The sequence below is a fragment of the Paralichthys olivaceus genome, chromosome 10, assembly GCF_024713975.1.
Source record: "Paralichthys olivaceus isolate ysfri-2021 chromosome 10, ASM2471397v2, whole genome shotgun sequence".
In the NCBI taxonomy this organism is placed as follows: domain Eukaryota; kingdom Metazoa; phylum Chordata; class Actinopteri; order Pleuronectiformes; family Paralichthyidae; genus Paralichthys; species Paralichthys olivaceus.
In genome coordinates, this window is record NC_091102.1 from 20821401 (window position 1) to 20841985 (window position 20585).

General features: G+C 38.8%; 1 protein-coding gene across 4 annotated transcripts in view; it reads left to right on the top strand.

Annotated features, from left to right (window-relative positions):
* The window catches only part of glsb (glutaminase b), a 35372-nt gene that overhangs the window by 7640 nt on the left and 7147 nt on the right, over window positions 1-20585 (top strand). Inside the window, exons 4-15 of one of the 4 annotated variants that reach the window (XM_020099668.2) lie at window positions 307-436; window positions 2374-2453; window positions 2886-3049; window positions 4272-4330; window positions 8332-8364; window positions 9127-9185; window positions 9970-10036; window positions 10848-10898; window positions 11471-11647; window positions 12280-12411; window positions 13350-13442; window positions 13921-19235. In XM_020099668.2, the coding sequence (XP_019955227.1) occupies window positions 307-436; window positions 2374-2453; window positions 2886-3049; window positions 4272-4330; window positions 8332-8364; window positions 9127-9185; window positions 9970-10036; window positions 10848-10898; window positions 11471-11647; window positions 12280-12411; window positions 13350-13442; window positions 13921-14067 (1192 nt within the window). In that variant the 3' untranslated portion in view covers window positions 14068-19235. Of the gene's footprint in view, window positions 1-306; window positions 437-2373; window positions 2454-2885; window positions 3050-4271; window positions 4331-7121; window positions 7295-8331; window positions 8365-9126; window positions 9186-9969; window positions 10037-10847; window positions 10899-11470; window positions 11648-12279; window positions 12412-13349; window positions 13443-13920; window positions 19236-20585 lie in introns of those variants that run through there. The other 3 variants (XM_069533339.1, XM_069533340.1, XM_069533341.1) reach the window with 3 other exon arrangements.

The following is a 20585-nucleotide window of genomic DNA, read 5'->3' on the forward strand; positions in this document are numbered from 1 at the left end:
ATAGTTCACCCAAAAATCAAAATTCACTCATCTACTCACCACTATTGAATTGTCTTTAAGTTACCTACAATAGGCAGTGTAGAAATCATAATTCACTTTATAGATTTGTGCTGGATCATACTAAGCCATATGGTTTAAAAAAATCAAATGATGAATATTTTACGATGACGCATCTTCGTCATCAATCCTTAATTACATTCATAGAAGTTTGTCAGACTTCAGGCTTGCAAACTTGGTTGACAAACTTTTCCTGTATCTGCATGCAGTCACAATATTTTTGCATGCTATTTGTGGTTTGTTCATCAGGTGTGTCCAGAGCAACATTGTCCTGCTCACTCAGGCCTTCCGCAAGAAGTTCGTCATCCCAGACTTCCAGTCCTTCACCTCCCTTATTGATGAGCTGTATGAGAATGCCAAAAACCTCTCTGGAGGACAGGTGTGTCCTTAGATCATGACTCTTTTGTTTTTTCTCTCCCAGTGCATCATAAGCATTATTTAGCTCATTCATGACCATCAATCTTTTCCGACAGTCTAGGTTCAATCTGCATTCAGCTTGTATCGAAGGTGTAGTTCAGTGCCTGCATTCTGAAAGTCCAAATAATCTCCTTTCCTAACCACCATTCCTTGACCTCGATGGAATACGTCACAGGGTCAGGGAAAGATGTGAAGTAGAAGCCTTAAAGAGTTAGGAAAGGAGAAAAATCCAACTCCACTTTAGGGGTGTCGGGATTAACAGCGGTTTGATAACATCACGATTGCATAACCGTAAGAATTGTAAAAAGAACTATATGTAACTATGGTGACCTGCCTCTCACGAGTCATGTCATTTGTTTTTCACATTTTGTGTGTGCGAGCCACTGAAACGTTGAGAAGAGGGAACTGACTTACCGGCCTTATTTCCACCAACGCTGGACAAACAACTCCATCAGAAGAGTCCACAGCGAGAGGAGAAATCCTTGTTTACTTTCGGTTTCTGACCAGGGAGGTGTGTGTGTGTGTGTGTCAGGAGTGGCTGACACAACCACTCCCTCTTCCTATTAACCATTATAAATGTAGCAGAGAGTTTAATTCACCTGTACTGAAAGGTAATAGTATAATAAGGACATGAAGAATGTGGCTTGAACAAGGTAGTTTTTCAAAACTAGTCTTTTTTAACAACTTTAGTTATAACACAAGGTATGCCCAAAAATGCACAGCACTGTGTGCTGTAGGCTGTACACTGACAGTCATAATAAAATGACACATCCTGATAAACAAATGTTTTATATTTTATACAAAGGGAACATTTAGTCGAGGTTGCTGCAGCAAAGAATTGTGGGGCAGCATTGTCTCCTTTCCTTTCATAAAGAATGGTCCGGTGTTTCCTAGGCTAAAGGAGATAAATGAGCGAGCATTGACGCTCCTTTCCTTATCATTTTGAATTCGAACAGCTCTTATTATTGGGACCACTGAAATTCTCCCGGGTCATTTCACTCAGTTAGGAAGGTTCCTAAGCAACATTTTAGGTGCTAGCTCCAAATATTTTCAGAATATAGATACAGCAGCAAAATCCTCAAAAACTATAGACCATCTCGGTGGGATCACATCAACGCCTTTCAACTTGTTGAGGCTCTGACCCATTAGTACCCAGCAGTCATTATTACATCATTACAATAGAATTTAGTAGTCATGGGTCTGACCAGACAAAACTTCAAACTTGGCTTTACACAAAACATTTTGTGACATAATCCATCTATAGACAGCAGCCAATTTGTCACAGCTGGAGATGAGAATTAATGGCAACGATTTGCAGGTTACGCAAACCTCTTGCAGTGGATCTCCTGCTCTCAGCTGAAAAGCATCTACTGACTTCATGTGTACTAGAGGCTGCATTTAAGAGGCCCCTCGCCTGGGGCCAATAGAAGTGTTTGTAGTCACAAAAGAATAAACCCTGTAACCGACAGGCACAAATGGGATTAATGACATCGATGAAGGCATTCACTGTCGTATTGGACCATGGAGCCATTGGTAAAGTTAATATTTCACCTATGCTTGCTCTGCTTTGAGAGGTCAAACAAAAACCCAAAAAAAAGGTGTATTAGCAAACGTAAGTGACTGACATCAGCACAAGGGATTTGGTTGTTTTTGTAGTCAGAAGAAAACAACCAAATATCTTAATCATTGTACTCTTCCAGTGAAGAAGTGAAAGACATACAGTATCTAATGGTGGCTTTTCCTTTCTAACCCTCAGATGAAGAGTTGACTTCTGTTAGTCTTGTTATTGTGTTCTGTGTTAGTATTAGCTTTCCTCTGAATCGTGGGCCTCAGCAGACGTCAGCAGTGAAAGGTCACTGCTGCTCTGACACCCTTTTAATTACCTCACCTCTCTTTCAGGTTGCAGACTACATTCCTCAGCTTGCCAAATTCAGCCCTGACCTGTGGGCAGTCTCTCTTTGCACAGTGGATGGACAGAGGTGAGACATTCATGAGCAGGAACAAACAATAAATGTTTGTCCCTTTTTCTCTCTGTGAAATCACTGACAACTGACGGACTTAATAACAAATTATGATTCCCCTAAATTCAGTGTAATAACCACTGCACCGTGTACAGGTGTGTAAACTATCCTGTATTTCCTAATAAAGACAAAACAACAGGAGACACTTGTCTCATATGTAGTGTAATGATGCCAACAGGTGTTTGGATCAGCCTGTTCATAGCTGTAAAGTTCCATGGGCCTGTATAATTGTTATGTTAGGGTAACAGAGGAAGTCATAAAGATAACATTAGCACTGAACAAACAGTGTAGTTATCAAGCACTCTTATTACTGAAGTTGAATATTTCCATGAGCACTCCTTCCATCACTCTGACTTATCATGTCAATCACTTATCTTTTGTCTTTTGTAGACACACAGTAGGAGACACCAAGCTCCCTTTCTGTCTGCAGTCTTGTGTCAAGCCTCTGAAATATGCCGTTGCTGTCCATGACCATGGCACAGAGTACGTGCACAGTTTCATTGGAAAGGAGCCCAGTGGCCTGCGCTTTAATAAGCTCTTCCTGGATGAAGATGGTGAGATGTCCGACTTGTCTCTTTCTTCATTGTTACTTCTCGCTGAAAACTTAAATAGCTCATACACTGTTTTTCCTCCTCAAAATGTTGGCCCTATAATATAACTTTCATAATAGAAGGTGTCCTGTGCGTTGTCAACAGAGGGCTGTGTTTAGGAATTTGGTATTTCTTATTTTTGCATAATAACACTGTTGGTAACTGCTAGTTACAACCTACAATATCACTATCCTGTTAATGCTTCACATTTGTTTGCATCTGTTTCGTAAACAAGGCAGTGACTTTAAGTCTGAATCTTAGAAAATGTGGATAGAGTTGATTGTTTTTCCCACCGTATCTTTTTTACATGTACAGTTCATTGCTACTTTTTGCTCATGAACCCAATAACACTAGGTGTGACAGTCTGCTATAAGCACCCATTCAGAGAGAGAAACTGTGCAGCTGTGACTGAGCTGCCAGGGGAGTGAGTCAGATTAGTAGAAAGGTTTTTTTCTAAACAGCATTGTTGCTTAACCTGAACATGGCTGCACAGCACATGGATTAGGCTGTATAATTACTTGCAGTAATATTGATATATTTATGGGACATTTTGATATGAGTCAAAGTTGTGCTTGGCGGTCAGAGTAGATGTAGTTAAACCTGAACTTGAGAGGGAGGAGGGATCTCATCATTAAGTTGGCCCAGTGCTGCTACAATAAATGGAAAAAGGGAGTGAGCTCCCCTCAGGGTCAGTAATGGCAAAGAAAGGCTACTGCTTTGTAAAGGTTTATCTCTCTAGTGGGGGTGGGGGGCATGTCACGAGTCCCATAAGATGAAACAAGTTACAGATGATTAACTGGAATGTAAGATTTCTTTTCAGGTTAAACCCCCTTTTTCTCCAGATGAAAATCAATGACCTTGTCTCCTCAGTAGCTGATCATTGAACACAGATAACCCTAGACCCCCTCCCCTTAAGACATATTTGAAACATGAATCCAGTCGAGCTAGAAAATCTGAAATATTTTCTCTTGTTGAAACACACTACAGGGTTTGTTACAGAGCCACTGTAAATGTCAAAGCTCTGTTGACATCATATATTATACCACAGCTACAATATCTTGAGTCAACGTGTGTATTTGATTGTTGCTGTTTGATCTGTCTATAGACACAGCACTCAGGCATAAAAATGACTAAACATTTACACTTTGATCCTGTACAGCGTGTTAACTGACCTCTTGTTTTGCAGATAAGCCTCACAACCCCATGGTGAATGCTGGTGCTATTGTTTGTACTTCACTGATAAAGGTAAAAGCAAAACCACTCTGTTTCCCTTCATGTGTGTTATTAATTTCCAGTTTGTGTGTGTTGTTTGTGTGTCCTCAATTCCCGGAATGGTGGGTATCAATGAGCTGTTTTATTGTGAAGATAGAATTAGGGTTAACATACGTAAATATTGGTAGTAGATAAGGCTTGCAGATAAGGGTAATTAACCTACTTCTATTTGAATGGAATGAAACCTACTAAAGGAGACTCACCAAAATGCTGAATTTTAATATCCTGTCCAAAACCACTGTCACAAATCTGTGTTGTTATTGTTTTGTGGTTACAGATTCAGTAGACTGAATACTTTTTACTGTCCAGATATTTATGACTCTTGACTTAGCTTGAAGTATATCTAGGTCACACCTGAGTCCACTGCCATGTGTCTTGTTGTGGTGATTAAGACTTGTGCTAATACTTCCTGAAGGGTACTTAGCCTGAGAAGCACGCACATTGTTACTGACCCTGCTGAAAATAACCTGGACAGGGAGCTAGTCAAATGCAGGTGCACGCACACCAGCAACAGTTTGGACTTCTTTTTTGAAACTCAGTGTAAAGACAGATGTGAGGTCAAAATGGTAATTCTTGATCTCTTTATGTCCTGTAACTAAGGCTAGCAAACACACACACGCACACACATACACACACACACATACACACACACACACATACACACACAAGAGCTGTCTATAAACACCATTACTCTGTGCCAGCTCTGTTCCCTCACAGCTGCAAGACTTTTATATTTTTATTTTCAGTATCTCCAATTAGCTTCCTCTTACTTTATTGAAGAACAAATTACTGACACATTTTCTGTTAAGTGCTGCAAAATTCATGGACTGGTATTTGACTCCAGCTTTTCTCTGGAGGATTTTGAACTGAATAGTTTGACTAATCATGTCATGTTGAAAGACATAATGTACTATCAAAGCTTGGAGGTATGATTATTAATTTTTATTGGCATAAGATGCAATCTTGAGAGAGGACAAAGTCAGAGTAATTAAACTGTAGATTGTGGTCTTCCATCTATGTACAGTATATGAACAGTATTTAGAAGCATACTGACGCATGAGGCCTGTGACATGTGTTGACGCCTTGTACATATTAGATTGTAGACAGATAAGATAAGTCTCAGGATGAGGGACCTGTGTGTTTTGTGTTTTCATGTGCTGCTGAAATCATTTTCTTTTTTAAACTTTTTTTGGTGCTTTTTATGCATTAACACTTTGCAAACACAAGCTTATTTAACCTAAGTTGAATTTGCTCTATATTCTTGACCAAGTAGTTTCTGTTGACAGGGACATTCAAATTCTTTGAGACACAATGGTTGTACTCTTAATTCCAACAAGGGGCCAGATGAGAAAATAGTTCTTTAACTGTGCATTTAAAACAAAGATGACATGTTTCTAAAGTTGCTTCCACAAAAGTTAATTTTTAACTGAACTGCTACAATTTATCTTTCTGTAGTGCTGCAGCATCTATTCTAGTGGAGGAAGAGATTAATGAGTAATCCATTGAAGGACTAATAACAGTGTGAAGCCTTTTGTCTTGTAGCGTCTCATGAAAAATATATTGGTTATATCAATGCACTCAGGGACTTGACAGGAAGAAGCTACTGTTTCAAATAGTCCCTCTCGTAAATACGCACTATAATTGAGAAAAAGGAAGGAAACATTGGGCCTTGACTCCAAACATTTCTTACCAGTATTAAAAACTCTCCACATCTGTGTATAACCCAAACATCTGGTTTGTCTTGGCAGCATTTTGATCTGCTCTGTAACTAATGATGTTTAGAAGCCAACTGTTGCTTCTCTCTGTGATTTCATATTTCTGTTTCTGTAGCTGCTTAACCCTGAAAAATCTGAAATCACAAAATGTTCCATTTCAAGTTTTACAGCTGGTCAGCCAGTTGACAAACAAAAGAGAAAATACATTTAGAGTGAATTGTGTTAAATGATATACTGCACATAAGTGATCACAGACAGCAGTTAATAAGTTGGCTTCTTAAATTGCCCCTTTAAGAAAATATTTTTTTAAATGACATCCCAAGCTGCATTTTTATGTATTTTCAGGGTTTGCATTGTGTCATATGGCCCATGCAGCTTCCCTCAGCTATACATAACAATTTAGTGTTGCTTTTAGCACATTTAGGATTCCCCCTCCCCTTTACTGTTGTCCTTGACTCTTGATTCTCATCATCCACTTTTTTATCTGAAACCTTTATGTTAATGATACATTGCAGGCTTATGCATTTGACACAAAAGAAAAGTGAACACTAAACACTCCTAACATTCTTCCTCCTAAACATTAATGTTAATGATGCATTTGACACAAAAGCTTTACGAGGTCATGTGTCAGTATAGTTTACAGATGAAGCAGAAAAACATCCACTGTATTTGAGTAATTCTACTTGCATCATTTTACATACATACTCTTAACTACCAGTACAGAGGGGTCCTCCACCCTTAGTTTCTATTCTATACAGCTATGTTTGCATTGGTTAAGTCAAACATGTTGCCCACAGTTTTTCTTTAATATATGATGCAGACTGTACAAGTGGCAGCATGTGGAGAATTGTATGTTCAGGTAATTTCTTATCACATAGTAAACATTTGAGCAGCAAGGAATCACACCCAGAGCAGATCTTAAGACCAGAGAATATCACCTCACCTTTTTGAGACGATAATGTGTGTTTGTGTCCACATCCACTCATCACTGTCAATAGTGTGTCAATGTATTATTATTATTTATCTTTATTGAAGCACAAATGTGAAGCTATTGGTCAGGTTGCCCATGTTGACCTTGATGGGAATGGGATGGTTGCCCCAAACTGTTGTTACATGGTGCTTGAAGGCTACATGTTGTTGCTGTTTTTGTATGTTGTTGCATATTTTCCAGACTTAGGAACTGTGGGAAATAATGACTGCTGCTGCAGGTCAAATGACGTTGGTAATTTTTTCTTCCTTTTCCATATCTATCTCCTCGCATTCCCCCATCCCCTGATCCTACCTCTTCTCTCTTTCTCCTCCAATCAGCTCTGTAGAAACCCCATTTAGTGACTCTTTAACACCTCCATCAGTGTCACCTATTTTTTCTTCTGCACAGTAAAGTGTACGACTTGAAATGTACGTCAGTCACACATAAAGCATTAGCTCGTTTTCAATGTAAAGTTAAAAACCATCCACAACATGAACAGTTCAGTATTTTGAACTAGTGTTAAAAGCTATAGCACTTAAAATGTGCATGCGTGTCCATTTTTCTGTTGCTGTGTTTTTCTTTGTGGGATATGCAGCATCATCTGGCTTGTTACTTGATTAAAAATACACTGAGCTACAAGCTGTGAGTCTTATTTTCAGAGGAAGACTATTCCTCCCTCTTCTCCCTCCTTCCCTATTGTTTTGGCCAACAGACTCTGCACAGATGACTCGTGTTGACCTAAAGTTGATGTATATCCTGAAACACATACACACACACACACCTGCATTATGGTAACCCATAATACAAACTTGCCTGCAAACGCCAACATTTATTCACTGTCATACTTTAAGTAGACACACACACACATTTAAGGCTGTTGCATATTTATTTTATGATATGTGCTTTTAATTTGAACTCTTATATATGAAACAATTGTTAAACTGATCATTGGAATCAGTGAGATGTAATGGTTGGACATGTTTTCCTTAACTGGCTAATCTGGTAATGCACGACATGTCTACTAAACATCCCTTTCACTCCAAAAGATGCCCCTCTTGTAACCTATTTGCAAGCCAATCTTATTAATATTTTTTACCTGATTAATTCTTGGCTAAGCTCATTATTTTATTTGTAATAAAATCTTATCACATCTTCTAATTCTGTAGTTTTAATTTGTCAGCAGTAGAATTCTCATTCTAGTGTTACCTATATGATGCTGTGCTTGTCCTCTCGAACATTTCCAGATGAATGGAAGGAACTAACTGCATAATCTTTTGTTCTGTCCTCAGCAAAGTGAAGGCAATGCAGAAAAGTTCGACTATGTAAGTATAAGAAGTTGGAAGTAATTGTCTTAATGAAAGGGACCAGTAATATATATAAATATGTATGATAAACCTACTAACACATTAGGTTCTTGTACTGACAAGTTTTATTGTTTTCTTTTTTATACTTGTGCCTTTAAGAGTCTTTAAGAGTGGCCCAGTCCCAAATCACACACAAATTCTAAGCAGGTTTTTCAGTGTGCTCACACAGGAAAACAAATTATACTCATTGTAACCATTATTTGGTATGTCAGTAGCATTGGTATTCTGTAACACTTGCTGTGCTCTAATTTGTTTATCTCAAAACTCACTCTTGCTATTTTGAGTCTCCAAATACGTTCACTCGGACCATTTTTAAGTACCTGGATGATGCAATCAAAAGGGTCAAAACAGTTCACACAAGAAAGTAAAACATTAATTTCGTCAAGTGAGCAAAGCAGCTAGTACATATTTTGGCAGCGACATGGTCACATGTAGTCATCATTTCTGGTCAGTGCCCATCAGCACTACTTGCACTTCACCAGTGGGCTTACTGCCCACGGTGCACTACATTTAAGTTTACTTACGGAAGTATCCAAAATCAAACATAGCACTGGTCTATTGTAATGTATATTGTTTACATTAGTATGTAGTATGGAATGGGGTCACTGCTATTTTAGATTTAAACTTGACACTACACAGGCCAAAACAATTTTCCTCCTTACTATGAAACCCCTGTTGATTATCTTGTCACTCTTAACTCTCCCATTTCTTTCTCTCCAGGTCATGAACTTTCTGAAAAAGATGGCAGGAAATGAATACGTGGGTTTCAGCAATGCCACGTAAGTTTCAAAGTTTTTACATCCCCACTTTCACTCAGCAGCAGCTTGTCCTAGTTGAATCCACGTCAAGGGGATTGTATTCTCACTGCCAAAAAAATACTGGCAGCGCACAAAATGGAATTTTATACACCTAAACCATGTACCAGTTAGAATATAATAAAGAAGTTGTTTTTCACCCGTGACAGATACAGCAAAGCTATGAGAGTGAAAGAGAGATGTTAGTCAAGCACAGGCTCTAGTCACAAACATAGAGTGAGAATGTGCGTTGGTACTGTTTAACTTATTGTTGATGTTTCCATATTTGATGAAGAATTACTACCTGAGCCTCTATCACACTGTCTGCTTATAGATTCCATATTTTTTACATTTACACACACCAGAACACCAGCTAACACCTAACTCCTAACCCCACCAGCAGAAGCCAGACACCAAATATATCTATGAAGATATCTACTCATGTTCTTAAAAACAGTTTTCCAGTCATTACTTGGCTGAGGCTCACAGCAGGAGTTGTTTTTGGTTTGCAGTTTGCATAATTCAGGTCGAGGCTGAACGTCTGTGCTGCAAAGGTCACTTGCATGTGCATGATTTATGATGACATGTGCTAACAATGTTTCTGGAAAAAGACCAGGCTCATGTTACAGTCATGTTACATCACATGATATCACAAGCTGTTGTACTGTACACATGAGAGCTGGGGGTGATAGAATTCCAACACACAAGTACAAACACACACACACACACACACACATGTAATGGAAGTGCTCTGCTCTCTGTTTGGCAGATTCCAGTCAGAGCGTGAGTCAGGAGACAGGAACTTCGCCATTGGCTACTACCTGAAAGAAAAAAAGGTTTGACCCTGGATGAGTCATGAATAACTGCAGTTAACTACTGTTTACTCTCTGCATTTGTCTTTGCAATAAACAGCTTAAGAGCATTATAAAAAGATGCTGCTATTAAATAATTTGATAGAATTACCCATACATAGCAGTTAATTAGTAAATATCCATCCAAGTTATCTGTTTAGTTAATCTGCTTCTCTACTTTATCAGAAGGATAAGAAATGTTAGAAAGACCTGATAAACCAATGTGTATGCACTATTGGCAGCAGCTCCCCCCTCTTAAAAAGACTATTGTAGAGAGGTAGAGAGAGTGGAGAGTTTAGAGGAGGAAGTAAAATAGTGCTGTAAATTGAGATAGCTCTAATTGGGTTTTAAAAATGTTTTGATAAAGGTGCATCTCCAAAAGATTGTTTGAGATACTGTTTGCTTCTGTCACATGTGGGACCAAGATCTGCTCTAATCTTGCACTGATAACTTCAGATTGAATTCCTGCATCTCTGTTTTCAAACAAGGTTTTCAAGTCATTACTGCGTGAATAAATCCTCATTAATAACTAATGGAGTAAACATACAATGCTCTGTAACAAGAGATGGATCATAGGTATAGATTGCTTTTTAACTGGATGCAATTTAATGTCTCTTCAACTCATATTTTTCATTGACTTTACTTTTACCATCTGTGGAATAAGTTGGATTCTAAAAAACGTACAATAGGCCTTGGTTTCTGTCACAAACCAGAGGTTCCTTAACAAAAATGGGGTTGTTTGTAGTTGTTGTTCATCTTTGTGCTTCGTGTTTGTAACTGTTGTGTTTCTTTGCAGTGTTTCCCAGAGGGGGTAGACATGACCTCTGTATTGGACATGTACTTCCAAGTGAGTGTATCACTTTTCGTCGTATTATTTTTGGCAGAATATTGTCTCCTTCATCGTTGCTGCAATTCCACCAGTATTGATTTTATCCTTGAGTGAGGGAGATCATGTTTCTGCTTCTCTTCCAATATTAGCCATATGTCCCCATTCCCTCTGTCAAACCCTCTGTTCTTTAACATCTTAACTCCCATGAATAATACGATTTACAAAGCAAATTAAAAGGAAACCCTGTGTGTGAAGTGTTTTAGTAACATGTGTTTTAGTAACATGTTGAACCTCCAGAGATTGTACAATGGTCACACATTCAAGTGAGCATACAAACAACTATAAATAATATGAAAAATGTTGTAGGCATTCAGATGGATTTAGATCGGGGTGACTGTGATTGCAGATAATTTACATAATTTTTATCAAGTGCTTGTACTTTTCATCATCTCTTTCGTCATTGTCACTCTGCTTTTGTCACACTTGACTTTGTAATTCGTTCTCTCACATTCCCCCTCCACCATAAAACAGGCTGTACTGAAAATTGTGACAGAGAAATAATATGCATTGTCCTTTCTGTGAACCCCCAGCTGTGCTCCATTGAGGTGACCTGTGAGAGCGCCAGCGTCATGGCAGCCACCCTGGCTAATGGTGGCATCTGCCCAATCACAGGGGAGCGTGTCCTGAGCCCCGAGGCAGTGAGGAACACCCTGAGTCTGATGCACTCCTGCGGCATGTACGATTTCTCTGGGCAGTTTGCATTCCATGTGAGTAGAGAAGACCTTTTCACGAGTTCAGTGTGTTTGTGTGTGTGGACAAGATAAACAGAAATATGATCATTTTCCAGGATGTTTGTGTGATAATTAGAAGCTTATGCTAATCAGACAATTATTCCCCAACATATGATTAAATATGATCATACAAGTCAATGAATTCATGAATTCAGAAAATTAAGTTATGCTTAGTTAAAGATTGAACAATTATTTATGAAAATATACATTTTCACTTCAGTGTTGATAATTATCCCTGTCAATTTGACATTATTATTTCTTTTAGGTTTAAAGTCAGATTTTTTGCTCCTGAAGGTTGTGGTTTTAAACTCTTTTTTATGACCAGAGAATGACAAACTGAAAATCATTTATTGATATTGTTTTATTGCCCAGGTCAATATCATATAATGAAGCAATGCATTAACTTTTACAACCAATAACATTATAGACACAATCTACAGCATATTTAGATTAACCAATCATGTATGATGGTATAGTCTAAAACACAGCACACATACAGAGTGTGCATGGCTCCTCCATTGCTTTCAGCACCATATTGTTGGCCTGCTGATCCTGCAGATAAACACCTGATCACCTGTTATGTCACACGTCTGTTTTCCCTGTTGCAGGTCGGTCTGCCCGCCAAGTCTGGAGTAGCAGGAGGAATCCTGCTGGTTGTGCCCAACGTTATGGGTATTATGTGCTGGTCTCCTCCACTAGACAAGCTGGGCAACTCAGTCAGAGGAATACAGTTCTGCACGGTATGTAATGTAATAAGTGTCCTGCAGTGTGTACTTAAAGAATACAGGGGCCAAATATTGTATTTATTCATTCATCATACACCACAACTAAACTAAAATTCCAGTAGCGTGTTTTATTGGAGCTGAAATTGTTCTGTCTCCATCTTGTAGCTTTTCATCAAGATGTATGGACTTGTGTATTTACGGCTATGTGTATTGTGATATGTATAGGTTCTATGTATTTGTGTGTTTGTGTAATGTGATACGCTTTGTATGATACGGTGGCCTTGAACCCAAGACAAGTTTCTCTATGGGAAAATAAAGTATATCTTACCATACCTTAATATACAACCATATTAGAAACAAGGTGTTTTGCATTTCAAATGACACAGTTTCTCAAATACTCAAACATCAGTGTTTACCAAGAATCTTTCTGCTTTGTCTTGATTTACAAAACTTAAAGGTCCAATGAGAGGTTTCATTTTCGAATGAAATATGATTTTATTTTAGTGAATAGCTTAGTCCTTCAAATATAGATTTATTTTATGTGATACCCTTTTACCTTGTAAATACATTTCCGTCAGAAAATATGAATAACTTTTTTAGTTTTGTATTTTAATTATTTTTATTTTACATTCAGTTGGCTTCAAGGAAATAAGTGTTTGTACAAGCCATAAGAAAAGCAGAAATGCCTGTTGGTCAAAAGGTTATTATTGACTGATATTGTGTAGCAGTGTCCTTGAGTGGTCCTGGCTGACATCTTTTTAGAGCAACTGAACCTGTTTGATTAATGATCAGAAGTGCTTTTACAATGTATTTACTTCTGAAATCGTTTGTATTCCAACTTTGAATCATCAGAAAAAATGTGTTGACATTTTTTCTGATGATTCTAATTGTGTAAAGTAAATTACTTATGTTTATTTATGTTTCTGATGGATCTATAAATGTTTCTATTCCAGGACCTTGTGGAGCTTTTCAACTTCCACAACTACGACAACCTGAGACACTGTGCCAAGAAGCACGACCCTCGCAGAGAAGGAGGGGACCAGCAGGTAGGACGCACAGCACCTTGTAATGAGGGTGAAAAAACGGCTCCTATTTCTCCCACCAGAAAGATCAGTGCAACACACCTCCAAGAATGTGGGGGATGCTGAGCTTACTGCTGATGTGTAGCTGTGGCTGAACCTTAACCTGTATTTAGCTACATACTATACATACTGTGCAATACACCTAAAGGGAAAAACACGTGGACGTCCCCGGGCACATTGCTTTCTTGTCGGGTCCTTTTTTAAAGTGGAGGGATACTGTACACTTTCCTACATTTTGGTTAAGCAACCAACATAAGAAGCTAAATTTCTAATCAAATTGTTATAAAACAATTAATATATTTTGGTGCATTAGCTAAGTGGGCCCATGCAGATGAAAACTGGTTTTGGCTCGGGTCTTTCAAAATATGCAAACCACATAAATACCACACACACACCGTCAGGAGGAGTGAGACTAATTTGTTATTCGTGTCGATTGAAACAGCAGCACAACTTCGGACCCATGGATTACGAGAGCCTCCAACAAGAGCTCGCTCTGAAAGCCCCTCTTTGGAAAAAGGTGTCTCCCACTGAGTCGCACCAGGACAGCTCCACCACTGTAGTCTATAGAATGGACACTGTCAGCGAGTGAAACAAAACCAAAGAGGAGACCCACTTGTCCCGCACACCCCCACCTCGCCCGAACCCTCTCTCCACATCTCGCAGCAACATCACCATCTTTCCTTTCCCTTAAATATTAATATATAATTTAAATTGTAGAGGATTATTTATTGCTTGTGATGGAGTTACTGTGTGGACGGACAGGGAAGCTTCTTTTGTTTGTTTGTGATGGGAAAATGGGATGAGTTACTGTTTTTTATTCTACTATGAATTCCACATGAACTCGTAGCCTCCTGCCTTAGCATGTGCGTAGGGTCTGATGTTACAGTGTGCAGGTTGTGCTTATGTTTCATCCCCCTTCCTTTATTGCTGTTTTGTATTTGACAGAATCTATTTAAAATATAGGTTAAGGGTTGATATGAAATCCTATTTACTAAACAAAAATATCAGAAAAGGAAAAAAAATAATGTATGAGTGTGTTTGAATGTGTAGGCTCATAATATCCCTATATACATTCAGACTACTTTCTTTAAATGACTGCTTACTGTAGCTCACATTCAGGCCTAACAATCTAGTGATTAGCACTCAAATACAGATTGTGATGTACTGTAGGTGATGATCAAAATGTTTGATGGCGATATGTTTTTGGACTACTAATGGAACGTTATCAAAGGAGAATATTGTTAGTATATGGGCATCAGTGCAGCAGTGCCTCAGCTAAGTTTCTCATTTTAAATAAAAAAAATCAGTTTTGAATTCTGAAGGGATTAAGTAAGTGGTGGACAAATCTTGTCATTTCTTTTCTAAAGTATATGTATTTAGAATACATATACTTCCTGACATATACCCTCCCTGGCATTTACCCCCTCAAGCAAGAACCAATTGCTATGCAAATACGGTTGCCGGAGATAATACTGCACGCTTGTATGTGCTGGAATCAGTTTTAGTAGTTAAACATTAAACTTTGAATAGCATCATTTGAACCCCACGTATCATTATTGGTGGAATACAGAGTAGACATTTAAACCGTCATGGTGCAAGAGTTAAGTTTCTGCAGGACCATAGTTTGGGCTTATTTTTCTGATAACTTGGGTGTTGGAACACTACACAAGCAAAAACAGGTTTGCTCAACCATAAAGCTGAGGAGAGAGCTGAGATGACTGAAACAACAACAGGCAGATTTTGAGGCTCCTTGTGGAGACTCGCTGGACTTGATTGTCCTCATTCTCAGGAGCGTCAGCCTCTGGACTGCCTGCAGCAGCCAAGCGTCTCTTAAATGTCTTTGTGTGGTTTGCTGCTACATCTGATTATGGTTTGTGGAAACAATCTGAATTGTATTAACTGAGTGGAGCTTGGATTTTTGGTGATATGTTGATACAACCTCCCGTTACAGCTGTAGCAGCCACCGTGCGCAGGTGACTGCAGTGTTTATCTAGGCCGCATTCCAAAGCCATCACAGAATGTTTGCACTTGCAAAATATGCTTGGGTTTAATCAGGATGCCTTAGTTTGAAAAACAAAACCACAAGCCACGATTGACATGTCGACCAAAGGGGTATACCTTGCCTCTCGCTCACTTTCAGCTGGGATTGGCTCCAGGACACCCCCACATCCTGTGTGCGACCCTCAAGGATAGGTGGAATAGCAAATATCAGAGTGAACAGGTTTTGTCAGGTGGTTAAAGTGTCAAAACAGCTGAATGAGAAAACAGGTTTTCAGGTCCTTCAAATCATAATTTGTTTTTCTAGACATCAGTAAAATATTTTAATGTCTCAAAGTAAAACATTTCGGCACAGAAAGTAATGTATGATGTTGGTAAATTACAAACACTACCCAGCTCTATGTGTGAATTTAGAGGAGAAAACTCCTCTGGGTGTTATCAGTCTGTGTTAGGAACATCGTTGTCTCAGTTCCAGAAATGTTTTTCTATGTGTGCGGATACAAACTTATACAGTAAATGTATCCAGTATTGTTTTTAAAGTTCTCACAGTATTCCTCTTCAAGTAAAATTGTATATTGTTAAAAGTTCTCTCTGTAGACACTATTTACTGAGCTTCTAAATGTACATAGAGGCAAATGAATGTGTCCTTTCGGTCTGAGTGATGATGGTCTACAGCTGACCAGAATGTGTGGTGAATGTACACTTCAGACGTTCCCAATTTATATCATCCCCTCCAGGGAGTAGAAGTACTTGCACGTGAATGTCAGCAGATGCCTTAGTCACTCTACGGTGAGACTGTACTGGGGGGTGGGCAGTTTTACCTACTTGACTCTCAGTCGGTGTGTGGTGTTTGTCATTGGGATGGACTTGAGCTCTAAGCTGGTGGAGCCTGTACTACTCCATGTAATTTTTTTCATGTTGTAAAAGTCATTTTATTTTGTCTGATGTTATTTAAGGTCATGGACTTCTGTTATTGTGTGTAAGTATTCAGAAACCTCTGTCCTCCACCCGCAGTGTTTTCTACAGTGCACAATATGTTGAGTCTGTTGGACACTTTAAAGGTTCAGTGTGTAAGACTGAATGGTGAAGTTCCATGTTTTTAGCTGAACACCCCTCCCCTCACCCTCCCCTTCCAAATATAAAAGAGAACCTGTGGTATCCCTCAGTTGTTTTTGAGACTCAAAAGGTGTTTGGTTTGGACTAATGTAAAAAACATGGCTCCAGATGTAAAGATATTTAAACATAAAGGGCTCATTCCAGGGTAAATACAATTTAGATAAAACATCACTGGGATTATTTTATATTCAATTTCTGCCAATAGATCAATTTTTACCTCAATCTTACACACTGAACCTTTAACTGTTATTCATGGGTCTAATGTTTGTGTTGAGGTTTGCAGTGGACTCTAGAAAGCACTGAAAGTAGTATAAGTAGGACAGTGGCCTTATTTGTTAAGTAACTAAAGTTATAATTGTTATCATATTGGACATAATTTATGACTGTGGCATTTATTGTGCTATAGTTAGAATGCTGATTCCTTGGCTGTGCATAGTGATAACCAGGTTTTTATTCTGCTTTTACAAGTACATGTGTAAGACATAGGACAGCTGGATGATAGGAGAGGTGGTTACATGGAGGGAGGCCTCCATATACTAAAAGCATAATTTAATTTGAATTGAACTGAAATCTACTACCAGTAGTCATAATGTGTTATTCATATATTGTGTGATTAGCAGCATGTGGTTATAAAATGCAGTCAGGAGAATGTATATTGTGACACTGGAGTTGCTTACTTAGCGTGTGTGTTTCACATCAGTGTTGATCCCTCACTTTGGGAGTAGGGGAGCTGGTTCTACAGGCTCTTTCCTTAGGGGCTCAGGCTTTGGGCTTGTCCCCTGAGGGGGCTGAGTTTCTAGCCAGAGGGTTGCCCTAGTCGGGGGTTAGCACTCAGCAGGGAGGCAGTGCAATATCAGGAAGTGCAACATATTCCTTTCTTTATTGAGAGTGTCAGTCATGGTGCGACTTGAATCAGGTGGATCACCTCCCCCTGCATGGCCCATGACATCGTCCAGTTTCTCCAGTGGGTGCTGGACGTGAGCAAGCCTCCCTCAGCTTTGAGGGGAATGGTGGTCACTTGTTTGATTCTGACGGTGTGCAAATACATTCCGGATTGTCAGGAAAGACCTTACCATCAAACTGGACGAAATTTTAAAGACATGAACTGACACATGTATCCATTGCATGTTATTTGTGCACATGTACACGCCACATTAAGCTCTAATTGAGAACAACGGTAAACAGACTTGTGTCTTTACAAGTATAACAACATTGAAAAAATTGGGGATGAAGAAACAGTGATTTGAAATTCAGGACTGGAGCTCAGACTGTTGACAGCAGGTGGCACTAACATCTTAAGGATTCCAACTTTATATGTACAAATATTCTCTGATGGTGTGAATGTGCTCAAATACAGGATGACTAGTGGAGTTGTCTTTGTATAGTTTCTCTATGACAATAAAGCTATATAGTTATTTTTCACTGAAATGGGTCTTGACAGAATCAACTGTTTGCGGGATCAGCTCAGTTTTAACCTCATATGTGATTTCAGTGTTTTTGTTTCCTGACCTGTCGTTTTCTGCTCAGTCAGTCAGAAACGTGAGAGAAGGGAATCAGCTTCTTAATTTTGCACCAGTGTGCACGTCTTCATTTGTTTGCTGCTACGAGGTATTTCCTCTCACTGGCACATATCCCAAAACACAGTGCTCGCATGTCTCACAGACCTGGACCAGGCCAGTAGTGACATGTGACTGACTTGACCTTCTTGCAGGCAATATGAGTGGCTTATCTGATCTGTTCTACTTTCCACTCTCAAACTGACAAACACGCCTGCTGTTACTTGGCAAAGAGGGTCAATGAACTGTATTACTTGAAGTCTGAAACCAGTCGCACTTGATTTGCTCCTCTAAATGTGATTATTACTCTGCAATCAAACCCATCACAGACGGGCTTTTAAATGCTGGTCTGAGTATGTTCCATCGAAATCATCATATTTACATGGCTCCGTTCATGTATGTAATATTCCCTGTTTTTTTATTTTTTCTCAGAATTCTTATTCTTTCTCTTGCATGCATATTTTTTATGATTTTGATAAATGTCTTTTTGATCCCATGTAATCAGTTTTAAATTGCTTTGATTTCTGTCTTTTATCTATGTTGATTTGTGTCATGGACATACATTTTATTTGACATTGAATTGCATTTACATTTAAAAACCATCACTACCGTTGCAATATGGTGACCTTGGAATTGTAAGGTTCTCTAATGTCATGTTCAAATATGAGATCGTTTCTCAAATTAGGTTTTTAAACCAGATTATTTCTTTTGCCATTGTTGAGATTGAGAAAATACAGATTCAAAAGATGTCTAACATTGCAACCATTAAAAGTTAAATATTGAAGAGTTCCCATACCTACAGTAGATGAAACATTACAGTTCCAAGCTCATGACTGATGATTGTCACACTTCTGATTTCTTTTGTGTCCACATCCATGTAATTCTTTAAGTAAAGTCTTCATCAACTCATGAACTCTCTTGTCTGCCTGGAGGTAAAGACGTTATAAACATAAGAACTTGTCTTCAATGACTATTCTGAGCAAATTCCTTATTTTTCTTTCTGGTTGTGATGAACAGGCAGACACGACAGTGATGTGTTGCCTTGGTGACCTTTGTGTAAAGTCCAATAAAGCAGTGGTATCTAACATCTCCTGCGCCGTGCCCACAACTGTTCTTGAACAACGAGTCTCATTTGATGTCCCTCTCCTAGTTAGTGGTATGAATTCAGCAGCTGTCAATACAGACAGGATCCTTGTGTAACAGAAGTTCCACATTCTAATTATACTTCAAACACCTGTATACATACTCTCTATGGATCATAATATACTTATGAGTAAGAAGTAATAGTTCAACATTTTTGGAACTCACTTTATAACTCACTTGAATCCAATGCACAAATCATATTTTAAAAATGGTTCTCTGTTATACAGTGGGCTGAACAGCAATTGTTGATAAGTGTTTTACAGTTTTTTTCCCCAGTCTATTTTGCTAAACTCAATTTAGCTGAGCCAAATTTAGCTAAGCTAACCAGGTGATGGATTTGGTCCATATTAAACATTCACATGAGAGTGGGATTAATCTTCTAATCTGACTCCTCTGTGCAAAGCAGATCAGATTATATCGACAGTAACCAATTATCTCACAGACATCGTATTCTGGTTCAAATGTGGCCGAGTCCTGACTGGTACACAGGGAATGAAGTCAGAATAGTGGAAAAAAACATGGACGCTGTAAGAAAAATGTGTTTATGTGTTAAGAGCATTAAAGCAACACCGTGACACTTCTTTCAAATATTTGCATTGTAACAAAGAGCAAAGTAAAGGGATCAGATGTAGCAGGAATATAAATGATTGAAAACGTGCAGATGGACGTACAGTTGGAAAATTACAAAAAAGATTATATTAAAAGTTACTATTTAGAGCTGATTGTAAAAGCATGTTTATTGGTATAAGGGTGATGACCTCAGCAACTCGTTCTCGACTTCAGATGGCGTTAGTATCAGGAGCATTTACATTCATGTTATTAATATAGCCTTGTTTCATTCTGATAGATAGTGAATTCCTAATCATACACTCACAATCCTTAACGGTGTCAGAGTTACAATCATTGTCATATCAACCGCTCATCACCAACAGGCTTGAACGTCTCTTCTCATCCACCTACTTTACCTTACTTCCTCCAAACTGAATACAAGCATCACCTCCTGGATCCACTGAATATGGGTAGGAAGGTTCTTTCCCTTCCCACTAAACAATATGAGAAGGCGAGGCAGCATTGTCACAAATGTAAATGCGTTCTTATGGAGATAAAACAGGTCTTCCCCGCCCTCGACCACTCCAAAGATTGCAGTTGGGATAAGGGGCCAGTATCCCCCCCCAGTTGTTGAGAGTGACTACAAGACAGAGGTCCAAAAGCTGGATAGAGACTGACATGAGCGGAACATGTGCCCAAGAGAAACAAGAGAATATTGACTTCCAGGACAGTCCGGGGCAACACT